At 58.4% G+C, this 21,075-nt stretch overlaps 1 protein-coding gene across 1 annotated transcript in view; it reads right to left on the bottom strand.

The window, feature by feature from the left end:
- Positions 1–14,816: 14,816 nt before the first annotated feature.
- PPP6R2 (protein phosphatase 6 regulatory subunit 2) overlaps positions 14,817–21,075 on the bottom strand; it is a 57,554-nt gene continuing 51,295 nt past the window's right edge. Inside the window, exons 20-24 of the mRNA XM_066182581.1 lie at positions 20,483–20,636; positions 20,029–20,117; positions 19,459–19,636; positions 15,646–15,798; positions 14,817–15,018 (exon numbers count right to left, since the gene is read on the bottom strand). Coding sequence (XP_066038678.1) covers positions 14,967–15,018; positions 15,646–15,798; positions 19,459–19,636; positions 20,029–20,117; positions 20,483–20,636 — 626 coding nt within the window. The 3' untranslated portion in view covers positions 14,817–14,966. The remainder of the gene's footprint in view (positions 15,019–15,645; positions 15,799–19,458; positions 19,637–20,028; positions 20,118–20,482; positions 20,637–21,075) is intronic.

Here is a 21,075-nt window from a genome sequence, read left to right as displayed (position 1 = left end):
GAGCCCTGCCGCTCGGGGGGTGGCACTGGGGACAGAGCCCTGCCGCTCGGGGGGTGGCACTGGGGACAGAGCCCTGCCGCTCAGGGGGTGGCAGAGGGGACAGAGCCCTGCCGCTCCTGGGGTGGCACAGGGGACAGAGCCCTGCCGCTCAGGGGATGGCACAGGGGACAGAGCCCTGCCGCTCAGGGGATGGCACAGGGGACAGAGCCCTGCCGCTCAGGGGATGGCAGAGGGAGCGGACAGCGCAGAGCACCGGGACCATCCCGTCTCGTGTCCCACCCTGGAGCAGCTGGGCAGGAACGGGAACGCTGGGAGTGCTGGCGGGCTGCAGGCGCTGGCTCCGTGTCCCCGCGGGATGTGGCCGTGGCCACTGCTCCCAGCGGGCAGGAGGCTCCTCAGGCTGTGGCCCGCGGTCCCTGTCCTGGCTGGGACAGTCTCCACCTCCGCGCTGGCTGTCCCGGGGAGGGCACATTCCCTGCGGGAGGGGCCAAACGCTGCAGCCTCCCGGGGAGTGGGGACCAGACCAGCCCCGGGATGAGGGTCCCCTCCGGCTGCAGCGACGCGGGGCTGGGACAGGACTGGGACAGCGGCCCTGCAGGTGCCACCCGCTCTCTGCAGGGTCCCCTTTGCACAGGTCACACCCCTCAGGGCTCCCCTCCCTCCCAACCCCCCCCCAAACCCCCCGGGTGCCCCCTTTGTGCTCTGCCTGTGCCCAGCCCGGGGGGCGCAGGGGAGCAGCTCCTGTCCCTGTCCCCACCCCGCTGTCCCCCCGCTGCTGCCCCCCCTCAGTGCTGGGGGGGCTCTCGGTACAGAATCGCCTCCTGCAGCCCCCCCGCCCCCGCACTGTGTCACCTGGGGGGTCCCCAGAGGGCACCGTGGGGTCACTGCGGCGTCACCCGGGACCCCCCAGCACCCCCAGGACTGACCCCCCCAGCTCCGCCGGCCCCTCCACCCGTGTCGTTTTTAAAGTCCAGCGTTTTATTTCAGTGCAGAGCTCTTTGTACAGTCGCCCCGTTGCTCTGTTCCATCCTGGCTGTGCAGGTGTAACGCGGAGGTTTTGTAACTTACCCGAGCAGTTGTAGATTATTGAAGTTTCTGTACATTGTGTCAAACATGCAGAGTCCTTGTATTGTATTTGTGCCTAGAGGAAAAGGTTATTCTATAAAGAGAAAACTAACGGAATTTAATAAAAAAATTAATATGAGAGATGCTCCTTTTGCCTCGATGAGCGCCGGGAAACGCAGCAGAGTCCTGGGACACAGAACAGGACAGGCTCAGCCCTGCCACTCGCTGTCCCTGTGTCACAGACAGGCTCAGCTCCGGCCACTCGCTGTCCCTGTGTCACAGAGAGGCTCAGCTCCTGTCACTCGCTGTCCCTGTGTCACAGAGAGGCTCAGCTCCGGCCACTCGCTGTCCCTGTGTCACAGACAGGCTCAGCTCCTGTCACTCGCTGTCCCTGTGTCACAGACAGGCTCAGCTCCGGCCACTCGCTGTCCCTGTGTCACAGACAGGCTCAGCCCTGTCACTCGCTGTCCCTGTGTCACAGAGAGGCTCAGCCCTGTCACTCGCTGTCCCTGTGTCACAGACAGGCTCAGCCCTGTCACTCGCTGTCCCTGTGTCACAGACAGGCTCAGCTCCTGTCACTCGCTGTCCCTGTGTCACAGACAGGCTCAGCCCGGTCACTCGCTGTCCCTGTGTCACAGAGAGGCTCAGCTCCGGCCACTCGCTGTCCCTGTGTCACAGACAGGCTCAGCTCCGGCCACTCGCTGTCCCTGTGTCACAGACAGGCTCAGCTCCGGCCACTCGCTGTCCCTGTGTCACAGGACAGGCTCAGCCCGGCCACTCGCTGTCCCTGTGTCACAGACAGGCTCAGCTCCGGCCACTCGCTGTCCCTGTGTCACAGACAGGCTCAGCTCCGGCCACACACTGTCCCTGTGTCACAGACAGGCTCAGCTCCGGCCACTCGCTGTCCCTGTGTCACAGAGAGGCTCAGCCCGGCCACTCGCTGTCCCTGTGTCACAGACAGGCTCAGCTCCGGCCACTCGCTGTCCCTGTGTCACAGAGAGGCTCAGCCCGGTCACTCGCTGTCCCTGTGTCACAGACAGGCTCAGCTCCGGCCACTCGCTGTCCCTGTGTCACAGACAGGCTCAGCTCCGGCCACTCGCTGTCCCTGTGTCACAGACAGGCTCAGCCCTGCCACACACTGTCCCTGTGTCACAGGACAGGCTCAGCCCTGCCACTCGCTGTCCCTGTGTCACAGGACAGGCTCAGCTCCGGCCACTCGCTGTCCCTGTGTCACAGACAGGCTCAGCTCCGGCCACTCGCTGTCCCTGTGTCACAGACAGGCTCAGCTCCGGCCACTCGCTGTCCCTGTGTCACAGGACAGGCTCAGCTCCGGCCACTCGCTGTCCCTGTGTCACAGACAGGCTCAGCTCCGGCCACTCGCTGTCCCTGTGTCACAGACAGGCTCAGCTCCGGCCACTCGCTGTCCCTGTGTCACAGACAGGCTCAGCTCCGGCCACTCGCTGTCCCTGTGTCACAGACAGGCTCAGCTCCGGCCACTCGCTGTCCCTGTGTCACAGACAGGCTCAGCTCCTGTCACTCGCTGTCCCTGTGTCACAGGACAGGCTCAGCTCCGGCCACTCGCTGTCCCTGTGTCACCGGCTCAGCTCCTGGCGCTCCTGGCACAGGGACCTTTGTCCTGCACTGGATGTGCTCTGTCTCAGCCGCTCCTGCTCGTGCTGCCACCATCCCAACCAGACAGGGTTGGATCTTCTCCCAGGGGACAGGGACAGGCGCAGAGGGAACGGCCTCGGGGAGGCTCAGGGTGGCCAGCAGCAGGAATTTCCCCATGGAAAGCGGCTCAGGCCTTGGAGCTGCCCAGGGGGGTCTGCAGTGCCCATCCCTGGAGGTGTCCAGGGAATTCCTGGAGGTGGCACTGAGTGCTCTGGGCTGGGGACACGGTGGGGATGGGGCACAGCTTGGATTGGATGGGCTGGGATGGGCTTTTCCAGCCTCAGGGATTCCATGATTCCAGCCCCGCTCCTGGCTCTGCCCGTCCCAAAGCCCCCTCGGGACCCTCGGCGTGTCCTGCAGGATGGAGGAACACAGCACTGGCACGTGAATTTTGAGCTTTTATTGATAGTTGGAATTTACAGCGTAAAACTGACAACATAGAGAGATGCAGACTTTTTTTTCCTTTTTCTTATTTTCTTTTTTTTTTCTTTTTTTTTTCCTTTTTCGGTTGCTTTTTTACAAAAAAAAAAAAAAAAAAAAAAAGGAACAAAAACCCAAAATAACAAAAAAAAAAAAAAAAAAAAGCCACCAGCATCAGATTTACAATATAAAAGTTCTGACAGTAGAGAGACTAAAGTACATCTGGAGTTACTCAGAAAAATAAACAGGGAAAAGGCAGTAATTTCAAATTTGTCCCTCATATTTACACATAATACACAGACATTGCTTTACAAAGACCCGGATCCCAGTTTAAGGGCAGTTGGCGTCGTGAGAAGGCGGCCCCGGCATCGCCCTCGTGCCCGCCCGGGCCCCGGCGCCGGGCCGGGAGCGGATCCCGGGATCTCCCCGCGGCCCCTCCGTGGTTTTATTGCTTTGCGGGGCCGGTGGTTGTGGAGAAAGGCATCGAGTCCCCCCCTCCCGCTCGCTGCTCCCTCCAGGATAGCCCCATCCCTCGGGAATTCCCTCGGGAATTGCCGGCTTGTCCCCGCTGCCAGCGCAGATTTTCAGGGAGACTCAGCTCGGGAGGCCACGGCAGGATTTGGGAAGAGCGGGAAGAGGAGGAGCGGAGCGCCGCTGAAAACCCGCGCTCGGGCTGGGAACCCCCCCTGCAACATTCCCAAATCCATGAATCCCCAGCCCCGCTCGGGCTGCTGGATTTCTGGGATCTGCTGCGCTCAGGGAAGGCTCCGGCTCCCATCCCGCAGCCTGGAACGAGCTCTGCCTCAGCCGCGCGGGTGGCAGAGGTGCCATTCCCAAGGCCTTTTCCCAAAATGAGCCAAGGCTGGGAGCCAGGCCTGGCACGGCCCTGCCGGCCCCGGGCGCCGCTGTGCTCCCAGAGCCTCCCGTTCTCCCGGAGGTCCGGGATTATTCCCAACAAACAGCCTGGATCGTTGTTACATCAGTTTGGGGTTTGGGGCACCGAGGCCTCCCGGGGGACGAATCCATCCACGGCTTGTGCTAACAGTCAGAGCCCAACGCTCCCAGCCCAGCCCCCGCACGCGGTGGAAAAGCCCTGGAAAAGCGGCTCCAGAGGCTCCAGCTCAACAGAGAACGCGGAATATTGGGAGTGCGGAAGGACGGAGGGGCCGGGCGGGAAGCGGAGCCAAGGAGGGAATTGCTGGGGGAAATTCAACCTGCGGGAGAACCACCAGGAACCCCCGGGGACGGGGATGCACCGGCAGGGATCAGCCCCCGCGGCCGGGAGGGACAAAGGAAAGGTTTGGACAATGTTACGTCGAGGAGAACGCCGGGGAAAACTCCGCTTTTCCACCCAAATTCCCATCGATTGCCGCTGCAGCCGGGTCGGACATGGGAGGCAAAGACAGAAAGAAGGAAACAGGAAAATCCGTGAGGGTGAGGGCGCCTGGGACGGCTCCAGCCTGAACAGCCTCTCCCACCCGGAGAAAATGGAACGGGGATAGAATTAAGGGAAGCAGTCGCTCCGTTCTCAGCCCTGGGAGCCCTGGAATTCCCAGCCCTGCCCAGCACCCGGGACTGGGATTGGGACTGGATCGATTTGTGCCAACGCCGGAGCCCACTGGAAGGTGAAAATCTCCTGCTCCAGGAGATCCCAGCGAAGCCAAAAGCTCTGGGAAAAGCGGGATTCGGGCGAGTTTAGAAATCTCTGCAATAAACTTTTATAAATATTCCCTATTTACAGCAAACGCTGGGAAAGGGAGTGTGGGGAGGGAAGGAGGAGCCAGGGACACGCTGGGAGCAGCTCCTGCTGCCACCACCGGGATGCTCCTGCGTGTCCCCAGTGTCCCCTCTGCCCTCATTCCACGGATCCATCCCCCGGGATGCTCCTGCCTGTCCCCAAGGCTGGGGGAGAAACCAACCACCTCTTTCCCTGAAATCTCCAGGATTTCCATCCCGAGGTCTCTCCTCGTCCATCTCATGGTCCAACCCTCGAGTCCCGGCCTCAGCCGAACGGGAAACCCACGGGAAAGGTTCCAGCTCCCAAGGGAAATGGGGGGTCAGGTCCTGTTCCTAAACTGGCCAGAAATCCATCCAGGAAGTCCAGCTGCTCCGGCCCCGCGGCGCCTCCTGGGATCCCAAACGGGAAAAGGGGGATCCCAACCAGGGAAAGGGGGATCCCAACCAGGGAAAGGGGGATCCCAGCTGGGCAAAGGGGGATCCCAAACAAGGAAAGGGGGATCCCAACCAGGGAAAGGGGGATCCCAGCTGGGCAAAGGGGGATCCCAGGCAGGGAAATCCCAACCCAAGGCAGGGAATCCTAATTCCAGCCCCTCCCTCTGTGCCCAGGTTGAAGGCTGGATCCCAGCCCTGTCCCCCCACGCCGGAGGTCTGGGCATTCCCGGTGTTCTCCAGGGTCACTGCCAGGGAAGGGAGGGACAGTTCTAAGAGGGAAAAGCTCATCGGGGATTTCTCTGGGACTGCCTGGCAGAAAAGCCCGTTCCATCCCACAAACCCCAGATCCAGCAGGGGAATGTTTATATCCTAAGCGGGGGGATATTTACAGGCCAAGGAAGTTCTCATTTAAATTCCGTTACATAATAAAATATTTGGGATTAAACATTAATTCCATTCCATCAGAAAAGCAGGAACGATCCTTTCTTTTGGCGCTTTTAAGCCCAGTCCTGTCCCTCTCAGAGACAGCTCCGATGGCCAGGCTGGAGCCTGGGATCCCTTCGGAGCAGACGGGGAAGGGACACAGAATTCCTGTTCCCTGGATCTCCCTTATCCCTTGGGACAGGATCAGCTTCTCCCTGCAGAGCCCCAAAGGGAAACGCAGAGTTGAGCATTCCCAAAGGACACTTCCCTTCTGTCCTGTGGAATTCTGGCAGGGCCCCATTGCCAACCAGCGTCCTCACATCCCAAATCCAGGGCAAGTCCAGGGAAGGGCCCTGGGGCTCCCGGTGACCAAATCCTATCTGCCTCTGCCTGGAGCTGGGAATGCAGCGGGGGGCACGCCAGGGATGGATGGACTGGGATGGACTGGGATGGATGGACCGGGATACTGGGATGAACTGGGATACTGGGATGAACTGGGATACAAAGATGGATGAACTGGGATACTGGGATGCACTAACACTGGGATACTGGGATGAACTGGGACACCGGGATGGATGAACTGGGACACTGGGATGAACTGGGACAAGGAGCTGTGAGATGTTGGGGGAAGTGCACAGGGAACAGAAATCCATTGTTGGGATGGGGATGGGGATGGATTTAAGGCACTCAGCGGGAATTGGGAATGATTGTTTTCCATGGGCTTGGGCGCAGGACGTTCCCCTTCCCTGTTTCTTGTGATCTGGGATGGAACAGGACTGGATCCAAGCTGGAACGGGCAGAGATGGCTCCTTCCACACTAAATCCAAGGCTTTGGATTGCTTTGGAACTTCCAGCGTGGTCAGGGCCGTGCCCTGGAACAACAACCGGATCCCAGGGGCCTCGGAGCTCCAAGTGCCCCAGGGAGCAAAACCTTTCCTGGGAAAGCTGCGGCAGGTCTGGAGGGAGGGGAGGAGATGGGATGGGAATTGCAGGGATGTGATGGATACGTGGGAATTGACTGCAAATTAACAGGATCCAGGGGAAGGGAAGGGAAGGGAAGGGAAGGGAAGGGAAGGGAAGGGAAGGGAAGGGAAGGGAAGGGAAGGGAAGGGAAGGGAAGGGAAGGGAAGGGAAGGGAAGGGAAGGGAAGGGAAGGGAAGGGAAGGGAAGGGAAGGGAAGGGAAGGGAAGGGAAGGGAAGGGAAGGGAAGGGAAGGGAAGGGAAGGGAAGGGAAGGGAAGGGAAGGGAAGGGAAGGGAAGGGAAGGGAAGGGAAGGGAAGGGAAGGGAAGGGAAGGGAAGGGAAGGGAAGGGAAGGGAAGGGAAGGGAAGGGAAGGGAAGGGAAGGGAAGGGAAGGGAAGGGAAGGGAAGGGAAGGGAAGGGAAGGGAAGGGGATTTTCCCCACAAAGCCACTTCTCCAGATTCTGCCATGCCCAATGAGACACAAATTGGAGTTTGAACGTTCCTGGGATGAGAGAGAGGAGCAGGGAAAAGAGCTGAAGTGTCCGTGCAAAGTCACTGCCAGGAGTGGGAACAGGGAGGTGAGGAGCAGGGAAGGGCTGCAGGGAACAGGGAACGGCTGCAGGGAACAGGGAATGGCTGCAGGGAGCAGGGAACGGCTGCAGGGAACAGGGAATGGCTGCAGGGAGCAGGGAATGGCTGCAGGGAACAGGGAATGGCTGCAGGGAACAGGGAACGGCTGCAGGGAGCAGGGAACGGCTGCAGGGAGCAGGGAATGGCTGCAGGGAACAGGGAATGGCTGCAGGGAGCAGGGAAGGGCTGCAGGGAACAGGGAATGGCTGCAGGGAGCAGGGAACGGCTGCAGGGAGCAGGGAATGGCTGCAGGGAACAGGGAATGGCTGCAGGGAACAGGGAACGGCTGCAGGGAGCAGGGAATGGCTGCAGGGAGCAGGGAATGGCTGCAGGGAACAGGGAACGGCTGCAGGGAGCAGGGAATGGCTGCAGGGAGCAGGGAACGGCTGCAGGGAGCAGGGAATGGCTGCAGGGAACAGGGAACGGCTGCAGGGAGCAGGGAATGGCTGCAGGGAACAGGGAATGGCTGCAGGGAACAGGGAATGGCTGCAGGGAACAGGGAACGGCTGCAGGGAACAGGGAATGGCTGCAGGGAGCAGGGAATGGCTGCAGGGAACAGGGAATGGCTGCAGGGAACAGGGAATGGCTGCAGGGAACAGGGAATGGCTGCAGGGAGCAGGGAAGGGCTGCAGGGAACAGGGAATGGCTGCAGGGAGCAGGGAAGGGCTGCAGGGAGCAGGGAAGGGCTGCAGGGAACAGGGAATAACTGCAAGGATTGGGGAATGCACGAGGGCCATGGAACAGCTGCAAGGACCAAGGGCAAGGACCACGGAACAGATGCGAGGATCAGGGAACTGCCAGGACCAAGGGATGAGTCCAAGGGCCAGGGAAGGAGGCCAGGAATTCACAGGAGGACACGGAAGGCACACAAGGACCGCGGAACAAGGGAACTCCAGGCCCAGCTCCGGGCTCTGGAGCAGAGCAGCCGAACTTCCCTGTCCCAATGCCAGCACCCCAAGGGCCGCTCGTGGTGGTTCTCCAGCAGCAGTTTGGGAAAGCGGGGAGTGGGAGAAGCATTTCCAAGGAGAGAATGTTTGCCGTGCCTGTGGATAATTCCATGCCACGTTTGGATCCATGAGATCCAAAGGGGATCCTCCAGCAGTGCCCTCACTGCCAAAGGCACCAAACCCACCCCCCGCAGGGGAATCCCTACAGCATTCCCAGAGTTCCTACCAAGTTCTGCAAAACTACCTCTGAGCATCAAAATTGCAGGAGAAAGGATTTTTTCCTTGTTTCCATCTGTCCAAAGGATTTGAGGGAATCAAAAATAGAAGGGAAGGCTCTGCCCTCCGGAAAAGCCCCGAATTCAGGGAGAGAGGAAAATCCCTCTCTTCCCATCAGCATCAAATACAAAAATACACTTTCCATGGGAATATCCCCCTGCTGGGAGAGGTGAGGACCACCAGGGAATAACTGGGAATTCTGTACAAATCCTGCAGGAGCCAGGACACCACGAAGCCCTTCCTGGATGAGGTAAGAGAGGTTCAGGTGAGCGAAGCCACCGGGGAGGAGCCAAATTGTTCCTTTTCCATTTGTTTGCCCCCACGTTCAGTCCTAAACAAGCCTGGAAAACTCCCGGGTTTGCTGGAAGTTCCCACCACGGAGGGGAAAAAAGCAGGACCAAAAATCTCACTCTCAGCCCAGGCCCAAGAGCATTCCTGATAAAAGTCAGAAACGTTCTCCAGGCCAAAGCCAACGGGCCTGATCCAACCCATCTTCCACAGGCTCTCAGACTTTCACTGACGGAATGTTGGACTTGGTCCAACTCTTCAAGGGCACCATTCCCGCCAGCGCCACACGTCATTAATTAGCACAGGTAATTACTCATTAGCACTGCCGAATTCCAGAGGCGATTCCAGGCCGGGAACGCCGCAATCCCAAATCCAACCTCGCAGAGCAAAGGGAAAATGCCGACACCGAATCCAAGGGAGAACGGTCCCAACGAACGCCTCCATCCCGGGGCGATTTCCATGGATTCGCCTCCGCAGCCCACAGCGGCACAGCCCATCCCCGGGGCAGGGATCCCAGGCTGGCACATCCCTGTCCCCCGGGGCAGAGCACAGGACGGAGCCAGGAACGGGAAACGTTCCACAGCAGGAAGAGCTTCCCAAAGGTGGGACGGAGCCAGGACAGCGGGAACGGGAACTGGCAGGAAAAGCTCCCAAGCCCAACACGCGCAGCTGCGGCGGCGAGGGCGGGAGCAGGAATTCTCTCAGGGCAGCACGGAGCCCAGAAAGCCCCAGTTTAAACCAGTTCAGAGCCAGGCCGTGAGTGCCACCACAGCGGGAGCGTGGGTACGGATGGGATACACCCGGGATACACCCAGGATACACCTGGGATACACCCGGGATACACCTGGGGTACACCTGGGATACACCTGGGATACACCCGGGATACACCTGGGATACACCCGGGATACACCCGGGATACACCTGGGATACACCCGGGATACACCTGGGATACACCCGGGATACACCCGGGATACACCCGGGATACACCCGGGATACACCTGGGATACACCCGGGATACACCTGGGATACACCTGGGATACACCTGGGATACACCCGGGATACACCTGGGATACACCCGGGATACACCTGGGATACACCTGAAACATTCACTAAGTACCACACTCCAGTTTTTCCAATAGATCAACTCTTGATTTTTTCTAAACAATTCCGCTTTTTCCGATAGATCAGTTCTGGTGTTTCCAATAGATCAATTCTGGTTTTTCTCATCAATTCTGATTTTTCCTATCAACCAATTCTGTTTTTTCTGATCGATTCTGATTTTTCCTATAGATCAATCCCGGTTTTCCCAATCAATCAATTCTGTTTTTTATGATCAATTCTGGTTTTTCCCATAGATCAATCCCGGTTTTTCCAATCAATCAATTTTGTTTTTTCTGATCAATCCCAGTTTTCCCAATCAATCAATTCTGTTTTTTATGATCAATTCTGGTTTTTCCAATAGATCAATCCCAGTTTTTCCAATAGATCAATCCCAGTTTTTCCAATAGATCATAGATCAATCCCGGTTTTTCCAATAGATCAATTCCAGGTTTTCCAATAGATCGATCCCGGTTTTTCCTATCGATCAATTCTGTTTTTTCTGATCAATCCCGGTTTTTCCAATAGATCAATTCCCAGTTTTTCCAACAGACCAATCCTAGTTTTTCCAATCGATCAATTTTGTTTTTTCTGACCAATTCTGGTTTTTCCAATAAATCAATTCTGGCTTTACCAATAGATTAATCCCAGTTCTTCCTATCGATCAATTCTGTTTTTCTGATCAATCCCAGTTTTTCCAATAGATCAATCCCAGTTTTTCCAACAGACCAATCCCAATTTTTCCAACAGACTAATCCCAGTTTTTCCAATAGACCGATCCCAGTTTTTCCAATAGATCAATTCCCAGCCCACCCAGTGGAGGCAGAAGGGTCCCCTCAGGATGAGGGGGATCCCGACGGGATTTCAAGGCCTGGCCCAGGGATGTGCTCCAAGGATTGCCACTGAGAAATCAGGATTTTAACGACAGTTCCTTGGCCAGTGTGGGGAAAATGACTCTGGGATGCCGCTGCAGAACAAGAAAGAATTGAAATGATATTTCCTTTAGATATGTTCCTTGGGAATGTTCCTGCACCTTTACTCCAAACCTCCCACTGGGAAGAACTGGGGTGCCCAAGCCCTTTGGAGCTTTCTGGGTTTGTTTGTTTTTTGGTAATTCTTTTTTTTCCCACAGGGTTTCCGTTCCCTGCCCACCCGCAGCTCTCCAAAGAAATGTTCTTGAGGAAACCTCAGGATGAAACCTTGGGATTCCATCCCAGGGGCAGCAAAGCCTTGGGACGCTCGTGGAGAATTTCCCTCCGGCACTGCAGGATCCCAACACACAGCCGGGATTTCGCCCGCCTGACTGCCACGTTCCAAGGGGAGCGGGGATTGTGTTTTAGGGCCGCTTTTGGCTGTGGAATTGCTGAGGGAATGACCAGAATATTCCCTGCTGGCTGCTTTTCCAGGGTGCTGGCTGCAGTGGGAAGAGGATTTCACCGCTGGGACATGCAGGGAATTCCGGACACGCCCCTGGAATGAGGGGGTACAGAACCGCCCAGGCTGTCCTGAGCCCCAGGAATGCTCAGTCCCAGCCGCTCCGGTTCCACCTGCAGCTCCACACTCTGGGATTTGGGATTCCCAGCCCTCCAGCACCACGGGATTTTCCCACCCCTGAGGAGCCCATTCGTCCCACATCCATCCCGGGACGTGCCATGACGCCGGAATTACCCGGGACTGGCCAAAGGGATGAGGTTTAGCTCTAACTGTGCCCAAGAACCCATCCCCTCCCATCCCAGCGTGGAGCAGCGGGCACAGCAGGATCACCAGATCCCAGGATCACTGCCCAGGCGGGCAGAGCCACTGCACAGAACATTCCAGAACCATCCCCCAGGAACCTGGCCTGGCTGCTTCTGGTCTCAGCCCCGGGGTTGTAAGAGATAAAACCCCAGCTCCTCGTGCTCCCAGTGCCCCCTTCCCAGATTTCTCACAAGACCCGAGCGTGGGCGGGTAACTGTCCACGGAATGACACAGATGTGTGTCCCCTGAGCAGCCCCGGGGGCGGCCAGCACCACGGACCCCTGTGGGTGTGGGAGACTCCAAGCCCCAGGCAGGAGGGAAGCGCAGAGCAGGACGTGGGGAGAGCCTTCGTCACTCGGACGCGGGGCTGTGCAGGGACAGGGGGACAGGGAATTCCAGAAGCCAAGAGATCCTGTTCCAGCCCTGCGAAGCCCTTCCCCGGAGCACAGGGGGAAGGAAAACCCCAAGCGGGGCGCTCCACAGGGACGGGAAGCTCTGCCTCAGCAGGATTTCCTATTCCTGGTTCCCCACAAAGCCACTGGAGCCAGGTCAGGAGGTGGCCCTGGCTCTGTTGGAGCTGCAAACCCCGGCAGCCCAAGCAGCAGGAGTTGGTTCTGGATCAGCCCCTGGCTGGTGGGAAGAACAACCCCAGGGGAGTGGAGAGGTGGGAAGAACTGAGAGCCTCGATCCCAGCCGTGGAGGGATCATCCACAGGCTCCAAACCCGTGGAATTTGTGCATCTCCACAGGTCTGACCAAGCCCCAGTGATGTGTCTCAGCACTAAGTAATAAATTAACCCACTAACGAGCCCCAGTAACGAGCTGTGTTCGGATCTGGATATGCCCAAGGATATTATTATTATAATCATTATTATTAATATCATTATTATTATTATTATTATTATTAAAGCTCTCACTGCCACTCAGGGACTCGAAGCCAAAGCTGAGGAACACCAGGGCGGAATTGCAGCGGAAGGCACGGACAGCCCCATCCTCTGGGAGACGCCCCGGGGTTATTGCTGCCCCGTCCCTGGCCAGGTGGAATCACCGCTCCCAAAGCTCAGCGTGCCGGCGGCACAGGCGCCGTCCTGTCCCTCGGGTCGTGTGAGGGGACCCCGCTGTCACCCCACCCAAAGCACGGCCCCAAGGGATCCGAGCGGGAAGGATCCAGCTGTGCCGCGTTCCCCTCATCTCCCGATCCCACACGGATCTGGGCACGGCTGCCCCTGGCGCAGGCAGAGGGAACAGGCTGGAAGAGCACCCTGGCATCCCCTGGGATCCAGCCAGGCTGTACCAGCACATGGATCCTGCAGCTTCCATGGAATCAGCTCTGGGACCCCAAGAATGCCCCAAGGGAAGAGTATGTCCAGCAGAACTCTAGCACCAATCCTTGGAAAATTAAGACTTTAATGTGCCTCCACTCAGGATCTCAAAGCCGCTGATCCTGTCTGAGAGTCCTGGCTGGAGTGGGATTGATCCCTGAACACCGAGTGGGGGAAGCAAACCACAAAGTGAGATTTTTTTTTTCTTTCCCCTCCCAGTGCGCTTAACTTTAAATTATTAATTTTAAATTACACAGAACCAGTGAAAACTTCCAGAGCAAGAGCCCTTCACCATCAGATTCCCAAGGAACTGGGGCTGGGGGACGGCCCAGCCCTGCCAGCAGCACACGAATGGCCCGCAGCCCCAGTAACCTCCAGCGCGCCAGGAGCCTCCAGGATCCCAGGAACCTCCAGTAGCCCAGTTCCTGGGATCCAGCCCCTTTTCCCTCCAAGCAGAACCAACCTGGGCACAAGCCGGGGCTGTGGGAAGGGTGCTGCGGCGCTGGGACACAGCCCCACAGTGGGAACACCTCGTTCCCCTCAGCCCCTTCCCAGCCCACGTAAGGACATTCCAGGAGCAGACAGCACAGCACAAGGAGGGGTTTTCCAGGCAGCCTGAGCTTTCCTGGGAATGTGAGGTACTTCCCACCCTCAGGAATGCACCCCAAAGCAGCTGTCCAGCTCCCTGTGTGCCAGGCTCCAGCCTTGACTCCAAAGGGAGGATGTTGCAGGATTCCACATGCCAGGGGCTTCCAGCTCAGCTGCCCCGGGTGGTCCAGCCCCCCCAAGTGCCCCTCACGTGCCCCCAGGCTGGGCTGGCAGTGAGCTCAGAGCGTGGCACCAGCCTGGGCACATCCCATACCCCACATCCCACATCCCACATCCCGTATCCCAGCTCCAGGTGCTCGCCTCACCCGGCCTGCTCTCTCATTCCCCCTGAGGGACCCGGGTGTCCCCCAGGGCTCTCTGCGTCCCCTCCCCGGGTGGGCACGGCCACAGCCGTGTCCCTTGCAACGCTGTCACCGCCAGGTACAAAGTGCAAAAGTGTTGCTGTTCCTGCATCCATTAAAAACTTTTAAAAACAGAACAAAACAAAACAGAAAAAGGATTTCCATCATCATTTGCAAATACATTAATTCAGTCTCCAAAGAGCCAGCAAAGCCCTGGTCACCTCCTCGTGGGCAGGGTCCCCTGCGGCCAACACGGACATCGGCAGGAGAGGCCACCTCTGACCCATTCCAGATCCTCCCTGATCCACCACGTGTCCATGGAGAGCCCGGAGCAGTGCTGGAACGCAGGGACATCCCGTGCCCTGGACGGCTGGGCCTCAGCATCGCTCCCCGGCTCCGGCGGGGGACAGCCCCGGCCTCGGCCCTGCCCCAGTCCAAGCCCTCCCTGCTCCCTCCCATGGAAGTGTTGGCATTCCTCCTCTCCTGTGAAATGTTTCTGGTAAGGCTTTATTGCTCTACAAAGCGGTGCAAAGGCTGCCCGAGGACAGCTCCATCAGGAACTTTGGTCACACGGCTGCGGGATTTGTGCGCTGGCCCCGGCCGCCGCTGGACCTGCTACCTTCCCAAGAGAAGCTGAATACTGTGTGCAATAACACTGGGAAAACAGCACTGAACCCCAAATCCAAAACAAAAACCAGGGGCGCGGGGAAGGGGACAACTGAAATCAGGCAGAAGGCTTGGGAAGAGCCCGTCATTCCCGTGAGGACTGAACTCAATGCTACATTTCGACAATGCCGAGTGTCTTTCCGAACGGATCGGTGCTGTTGGATCTGCGTGTCTGGTCCTGAACGCCAGCTCGCTCTCATCAATGCAGCATTTATTAAAAAATAAAATTAAAAAGAAAAAAAAAAAAAAAAGAAAAAAAAAAAAAGAATTGACAAATTGCATCACCAGGGAGCAGCCTGGCCTGGCTCACACACGTCCCGGGGCGGCGGCGGCGGCAGCATCAAGCGGGGCCGTTCAACGTGGCTTCGGCGCAGGGCAAGGCCTCCTCACTCCTGCAGGGACACCAGGGAGCAGCCTTAGGGACATGGGACACACCGGGAAAGCTCCCGGAGCCTCCCCCATCCCTCCTGGGAATGCCCTTCTGCTGGCACCTGGGCCCCTCCCTCTGGCTGTGCTTTGTCTGCCCAGTGAAGTGTTCGCAGCTCCCCGTGGAGAAACTCCCTTGTGGAATATTACGGGGAAAATCAACGTGGAATCAGGGAATGGCCGGAGTGGGAAGGGGACTTGAAGCTGTCTGGTTCCAACCCCTCCAAAGGTGATCAGAGGGTCGGGGCATCGCTGCTATGAGGACAGGCTGAGTTGGGAATGTTCAGCCAGGGAGAGCTCTGAGCCCTTCCCAGGGCCACAAGGGGCTCCAGGAGAGCTGCAGAGGGGCTGGGGACAAGGGACAGGACACAGGGAATGGCTTCCCACTGCCACAGGGCAGGGCTGCGTGGGACATTGGGACATTGGGAATTCCAGCTGTGGATGCCCCTGGATCCCTGGAATGGCCAAGGCCAGGCTGGACACTGGGGCTGGAGCAGCCGGGGACAGTGGGAGGTGTCCCTGCCATGGCAGGGGTGGCCCTGGGGGGCTCTGGGGTCCCTCCCCAGCCAGGCACGGCAGGATTGTGCCCTCACCTGTCTCTCGTGGCCGTGTCTGTGGCAGGTGTGACAGCAGTGACTCTCTGGTGCCCGTCCGTGTGCGTGGCCGCGCTGCTCCGGGCCCGGGGGGCAGCGGCCGGCCCCGACTCGGCCACGGGAGGCGTCTCCACAGCTGCTCTGTCAGAGTCACTGCGGGACAGGGACACGTTCATGGAGCTCAGCCCACGGGAAAAGCAGACTCGCACTGCAATGGGGCTCAGAGTCCAACAGGGAAAACAAAATTCCTCCTGCCCTCCTCACGCAGGCCTCAGGATCCCATTGGGAATGAGAAGTGGCACTAAATTGGGATTAAGAACACCCGGCACATCGTGGAGGCTCCGGGTCCCAAACCCAAGAGGACGCAGCAGAACAGCTCCTCGAGGGAGCCATCCCCAACTCCTGCTGCAAATCCAGCCTGAGCATTCCCAAACTGCCATTCCCATTGCTGGCATGGCACAGCCTGCTCTGCTCTGCTCGGACACAGGCGCAGCTCTGCTCCACAGGGGCACCCAGAAAATCCTGCCTTTAGGGCAGACCCTGAAATCCCATGGAGGAAAAAGCCCAGGGATCAGATGCCCAGAATCCAAACATGAAGGTGCTCCAGGGACCACAGGGGTGCCACCTGAGGGACAACATCCCCAGTGAGGCACCAACAACCAAAGCTCGAATCCTGGCAAAGGAGAACTGCAGGAACAAACCCTCCCAATCTCCTGTTTGGAATAAACCCACCCAGATCTCCAGCTGGAGAAGGGATTTCTGTGCACATGCCATGTTTTGGCTTCCAAGGCAGAGGATGAGCTGCCCCAGGAATGATTTTCCTCCCAGTTTCCATCCAGAACAATTCCTTCTCCCAGAGCAAATCTCCACAAAAGGGAGGAAAGCTGGAATCCTGTCACCGGCTCCGGGGGAGTTTTCATGGAATAAAATAATCCCAGCTGGATAATTGGACATGTGATGGAGATTGGAGACTGAGGTTCTATTTCTGGAGCACTTCTCTTGAAAAAAAAAAAAAAACATAAAAACGAGGAATAATGAGATCCAAACATTCCCTTTCCTCCAGGGCTCACAAGATCCTCAGAGGTACAAAAATACACCTTGGAGAGACACGGGGCTGGAGCTGCATTCCCAGGAATGTCGCTGGAACACCACTTCCCACGCAAAAAAACTGGAGCTTGACATTTCCATGACTCTTAAGAGAAACTTCTGAAACCCACCCCCTGAATTTTCCAGGGAGGATTCCAGAGTTACCTGAGCACCCACAGGGGCTCAGGAATTTCTCTGCCTTCCCCGGGCTCCTGGAAAATCCCAGCTGGACACACAGGGCCAGACCCAGGGGTGACACAAGCCCAGCAAGGAGTTTGTGTGGGGTGTCCTGCTGTCCCTTGGACACTCCAGGGATGGGATTCCAAACCTCCCTGCGCAGTTGGATCCAAACTGGGAAGCTGAGAGCAATTCCTGAGCTCCCTCTCCCGGCCTAAGGATCCCCCTGAGCAGCTGGGATGGGGCAACATCTGGGGGATATGATGGGCTGCAACATCTGGTTCTCCATGGAATCCACAGAGGCCTTGGGCAGCTCCAAGGATAAAAGACCTCCCTGTGGATTCCAGGGACAAGGGGAAGGAAAACCCTGAGACCCTGAGCAGCTCCAAGCAGAATCAGAGAGCTCTGTGTGGATTCCAGTATTCCAGGGGCAAGAGGGGAAGGAAACCTTGTTCCTACAGCCACAGGAATGGGGTTTGGTGCAGGTTTTGGGGAAGTGCTTGGAGAGAGTCACGACTCACAGAGCGACTCTGGAATGTTCCCGATTTCTCTGGAATCCTTAAGGAATGTGGTAAGACACGGATATTCCTCCTGCAGGCAAAGTGGTCTGGGAGAGCTGAGGGGCACTGGGAAGGTGCTGGGTGGTGATTCCCACTGGGAGCCCAGGCTTGGAGCAGCTCCAGTCCCAGCTGTGGCACCACTCCTGTCCTCCCACAGCTTCCCCTGGGATCTCTGGCCATGGACACAGCTGAGGAGAGCCCCAGACACCCGTCAGGGGAGGCCCTGGGTGCTCCGGGATTTCCTCTCTTTGCCACAACGCAATCAACTCTCTAGAAGGGCAGGCAGGCAAAGGCAGGCAGGTTTGGGAAGTTTTTAACCCTATGGAATGTGGTACAGACACTTGTCTGGAGAGGAGAACATTCCCAGTGTGCCAAGCCAGGAGCAAACACTTCCCTCCTCCCAGGAACGCACGGGAAGAGCAGAGAACATCTCAAAGAGGATGAACACGGGAACAGCTGGAGCTGGGATATCAGGAGAGGCTCTTTCCCCAGAGGGTGCTGGGCACTGGAAAAGCTCCCCAGGGACTGGGCGCGGCCCCGGAGCCCCCAGAATGTCTGGACAACGCTGGGAGTGCTGGGCTGTCCTGAGAGTTGGAGCAGTGACCCAGCTCAGGACACTCCCTGATCCTACAGGAAGCCAGGCAGCCCCAGGCAGGGCCCTGCTCTGCCCACACCACGATCCAGGGCAGCAAATGCACCCGGAGCACAGCTCGGATCAGATCCAATGGACACAATTTCACACAGTCTAAGAGGAGAGGCCGCGCCTTCCCTCAGCCTCTGCTTCCCACCAAGCCACAGCCAGGCCATTCCCAGGCACGTCATCAAAATTGATGCCTTTATCATACTGAAATGGATCAGCATGAACCGTTTTTACCAAAACTAATGCATTTATCAAAATCAATGCGTTTATCTAAATTAACGTTGTTTATCAGAATTAATGCATTCATCAAAATCGACTGTATTTATCAGAATTGATGCATTTCTCAGAATGAGCTGCCTCCAACCAGACCCTGGGATAACCCCTGCTCTAAATCCAGGGAATTTTGCAATCCCAGTGGTTTCCCAGCCCCCTAGGCCCCCAGGAGCTGCAGCTGGCTGAGGTCAGCCAGGGATGATCCCAAACCATCACCAACCACCGCTGAAGGGAAACTCCTGATCCTGAGCCAGGTGCACAAATCCAAGGACTCCAGTGAAAGACACAAGGAAATCCATGGAAGAGGATGAGGGGAAACCTCAGAACCTCACATCTGGGTAAATCTCTGTGGATGCAGCAGACACGGACTGAGCTGGGCAGCAGCTCCCACCCCATGACTGGAGCAGGCTGGATTGAGGATGCAGCTCCTACAAACCTGCCCAATCCCTGGATCTGCTCCAGCCTTTCCTGGTGCTTTTATCACGGATTGGCTTCGACAGCGAGGGGCAAACAAGAACCTGAGCGGGTGAAACCTTCCCCCCATGGCTGCAGGAGGCTCCCATGGGTGCCTTCACTCCACTTATCTGAGCAATCCATCCGGATCCTGCCCTCGGATCCCAGATCCACACGGACAGAGATGCTCCTGTGACACGGGAGTGGCCCCAAGGACGGGGACAGAGATGCTCCTGTGACACGGGAGTGACCCCAAGGACGGGGACAGAGATGTTCCTGTGACACTGGAGTGACCCCAAGGACGGGGACAGAGATGCTCCTGTGACACTGCAGTGACCCCAAGGACGGGGACAGAGATGTTCCTGTGACACTGCAGTGACCCCAAGGACGGGGACAGAGATGTTCCTGTGACACTGCAGTGACCCCAAGGACGGGGACAGAGATGTTCCTGTGACACTGGAGTGGCCCCAAAGAGCCCCAAGTCTTCCTTGGAATAACCCTGTGCTGAATAAGTCCCTGAGCACCCCCCACGCCACGCCAGGGGCAGGACCTGACAGGGAGCCCACGGGAGAGGGGACACTGGGACCACGCGGGGCCATCCCAGCCCTGGAGATCCCTTCCCACCTGGAGGGAGCCGGCCTGTCCTTGCCGGGCTCCTGCGCCGTGGGTTCCGTGGCAGCCTTGGCCTTGTCGTCGTCGTCATCGTCGCTGTCGGAGCTGCCCGAGGAGCTGCTGTCCAGAGCTCCCAGCGGCGCCTTCCGCGTCCCGCAGGCGTTCCACACGCAGGGAGAGGCGGCGCTGGCTGCAGGGGGAACAGCCCAGCTGCGGCCTCGGGAAAGCTCCTGCAGCTGCCCCAGGGCTCCCAGCGGGCCTGCAGCCACTGCACGTGGGCTGGGAATGGTGGCGTGGGCTGGGTGGGAAGGATCTCGAAGCCCACCCAAGTGTCACCATGGGCGGGGACACCCCGCACTGTCCCAGAGCGCTCCAAGCCCCGTCCAGCCTGGCCTGGGACACTTGCAGGGATAAATGAAGTGTCCCTGTGATACCAGCTCCAACTCACTGCAGCTCCATCCCCTCCCTGCTGACACTGTCCCAACAAACCCGTGGGATTTCTGCCTTTCCCGCAGGGAAGCCGCAGGTTTTGCCCTGCCCCAGGAGCTGAGAGCCCCCCGCGTGTGGCCCCGTGTCACTCACAGCTCTTGTCCTGGCCCTGCGCCGGGGTCCTGTCGGTGCCGCCGCTCTCGGTGTACACGGGGGAGCTGCAGCGAGGGCCGGACTCGGAGCTGGGGAGGGAAGAGCCCTGAGCACGGAGCCAGATCACCCCAGAGCCTCCCAACAGCCCCAGGAGCAGCCACCGGCCCTGCTCTTCCTTCCCATCACTGCTCTGAGCTTCTCTAAACCTTATTTACTGGCTTCCCACCCCAGTGAGGACACAGAAAGCGGGGCCGGGTCCCAGCCCCAGCCAGGAGCATCGGGAAGCAGCGGGAAGCATAAAGGAGCCCTGATCCATGATCATCAGACAGTATTCAACAATAAAAGGGGAGCGATGGGAAGAAGAAAGGATTACAGCCAGGCACTCCATCAACACGTACCCCAATTATTCCCCCCTTCCCAAGCCCCAGGAGAGCTGGGATTGCACGGCTCTTACCAGCAGAAAGGCTGGAAGTCAGTGAACTTGGCCCAGCCCTTCTCCTCCGGGGCGCTGCTCTGCGGGGCGGCCGAGTCCCACACGCTGGAGCCCACGTCCATGGCCACGGGCGGCGCGGGGCCGGCGGGCTCGAACACGGCCGTCCAGCCTGCTCCTGCAGACACCACAGCCTGGGGTGCCAGCCCGGCGCCAGACAGCCACCACAGCCCAGGGACAGCCCAGGGACAGCCCAGGGACAGCTCAGGGACAGCCCAGGGACAGCCCAGGGACAGCCCAGGGACAGCCCAGGGACAGCTCAGGGACAGCCCAGGGACAGCCCAGGGACAGCCCAGGGACAGAGCAACCCAGCCCAGGGATCCCAGGGACACAGCCACTCAGCCCAGGAACGCCCCAGGGATCCCAGGGACATCCCAGCGACAACCCAGGCATCTCAGGGACACAGCAACCCAGCCCGGGAACATCCTTGGGATATCCCAGGGACATGGCTACCCAGCTCAGAACATCCCAGGGATCCCAGGGACATCCCAGGATCACCCCAGGGATCCCAGAGACACAGCAACCCAGCCCAGGATCATCTCAGGGATCCCAGAGAC

Source organism: Chamaea fasciata, unplaced genomic scaffold (assembly GCF_029207755.1).
Source record: "Chamaea fasciata isolate MVZ Bird 193981 ecotype frontalis unplaced genomic scaffold, bChaFas1.0.hap1 SCAF_5, whole genome shotgun sequence".
Classification (NCBI taxonomy): domain Eukaryota; kingdom Metazoa; phylum Chordata; class Aves; order Passeriformes; family Sylviidae; genus Chamaea; species Chamaea fasciata.
The sequence above is the reverse complement of the archived record's forward strand: the minus strand, read 5'-3'. Positions and strand labels throughout refer to the sequence as shown.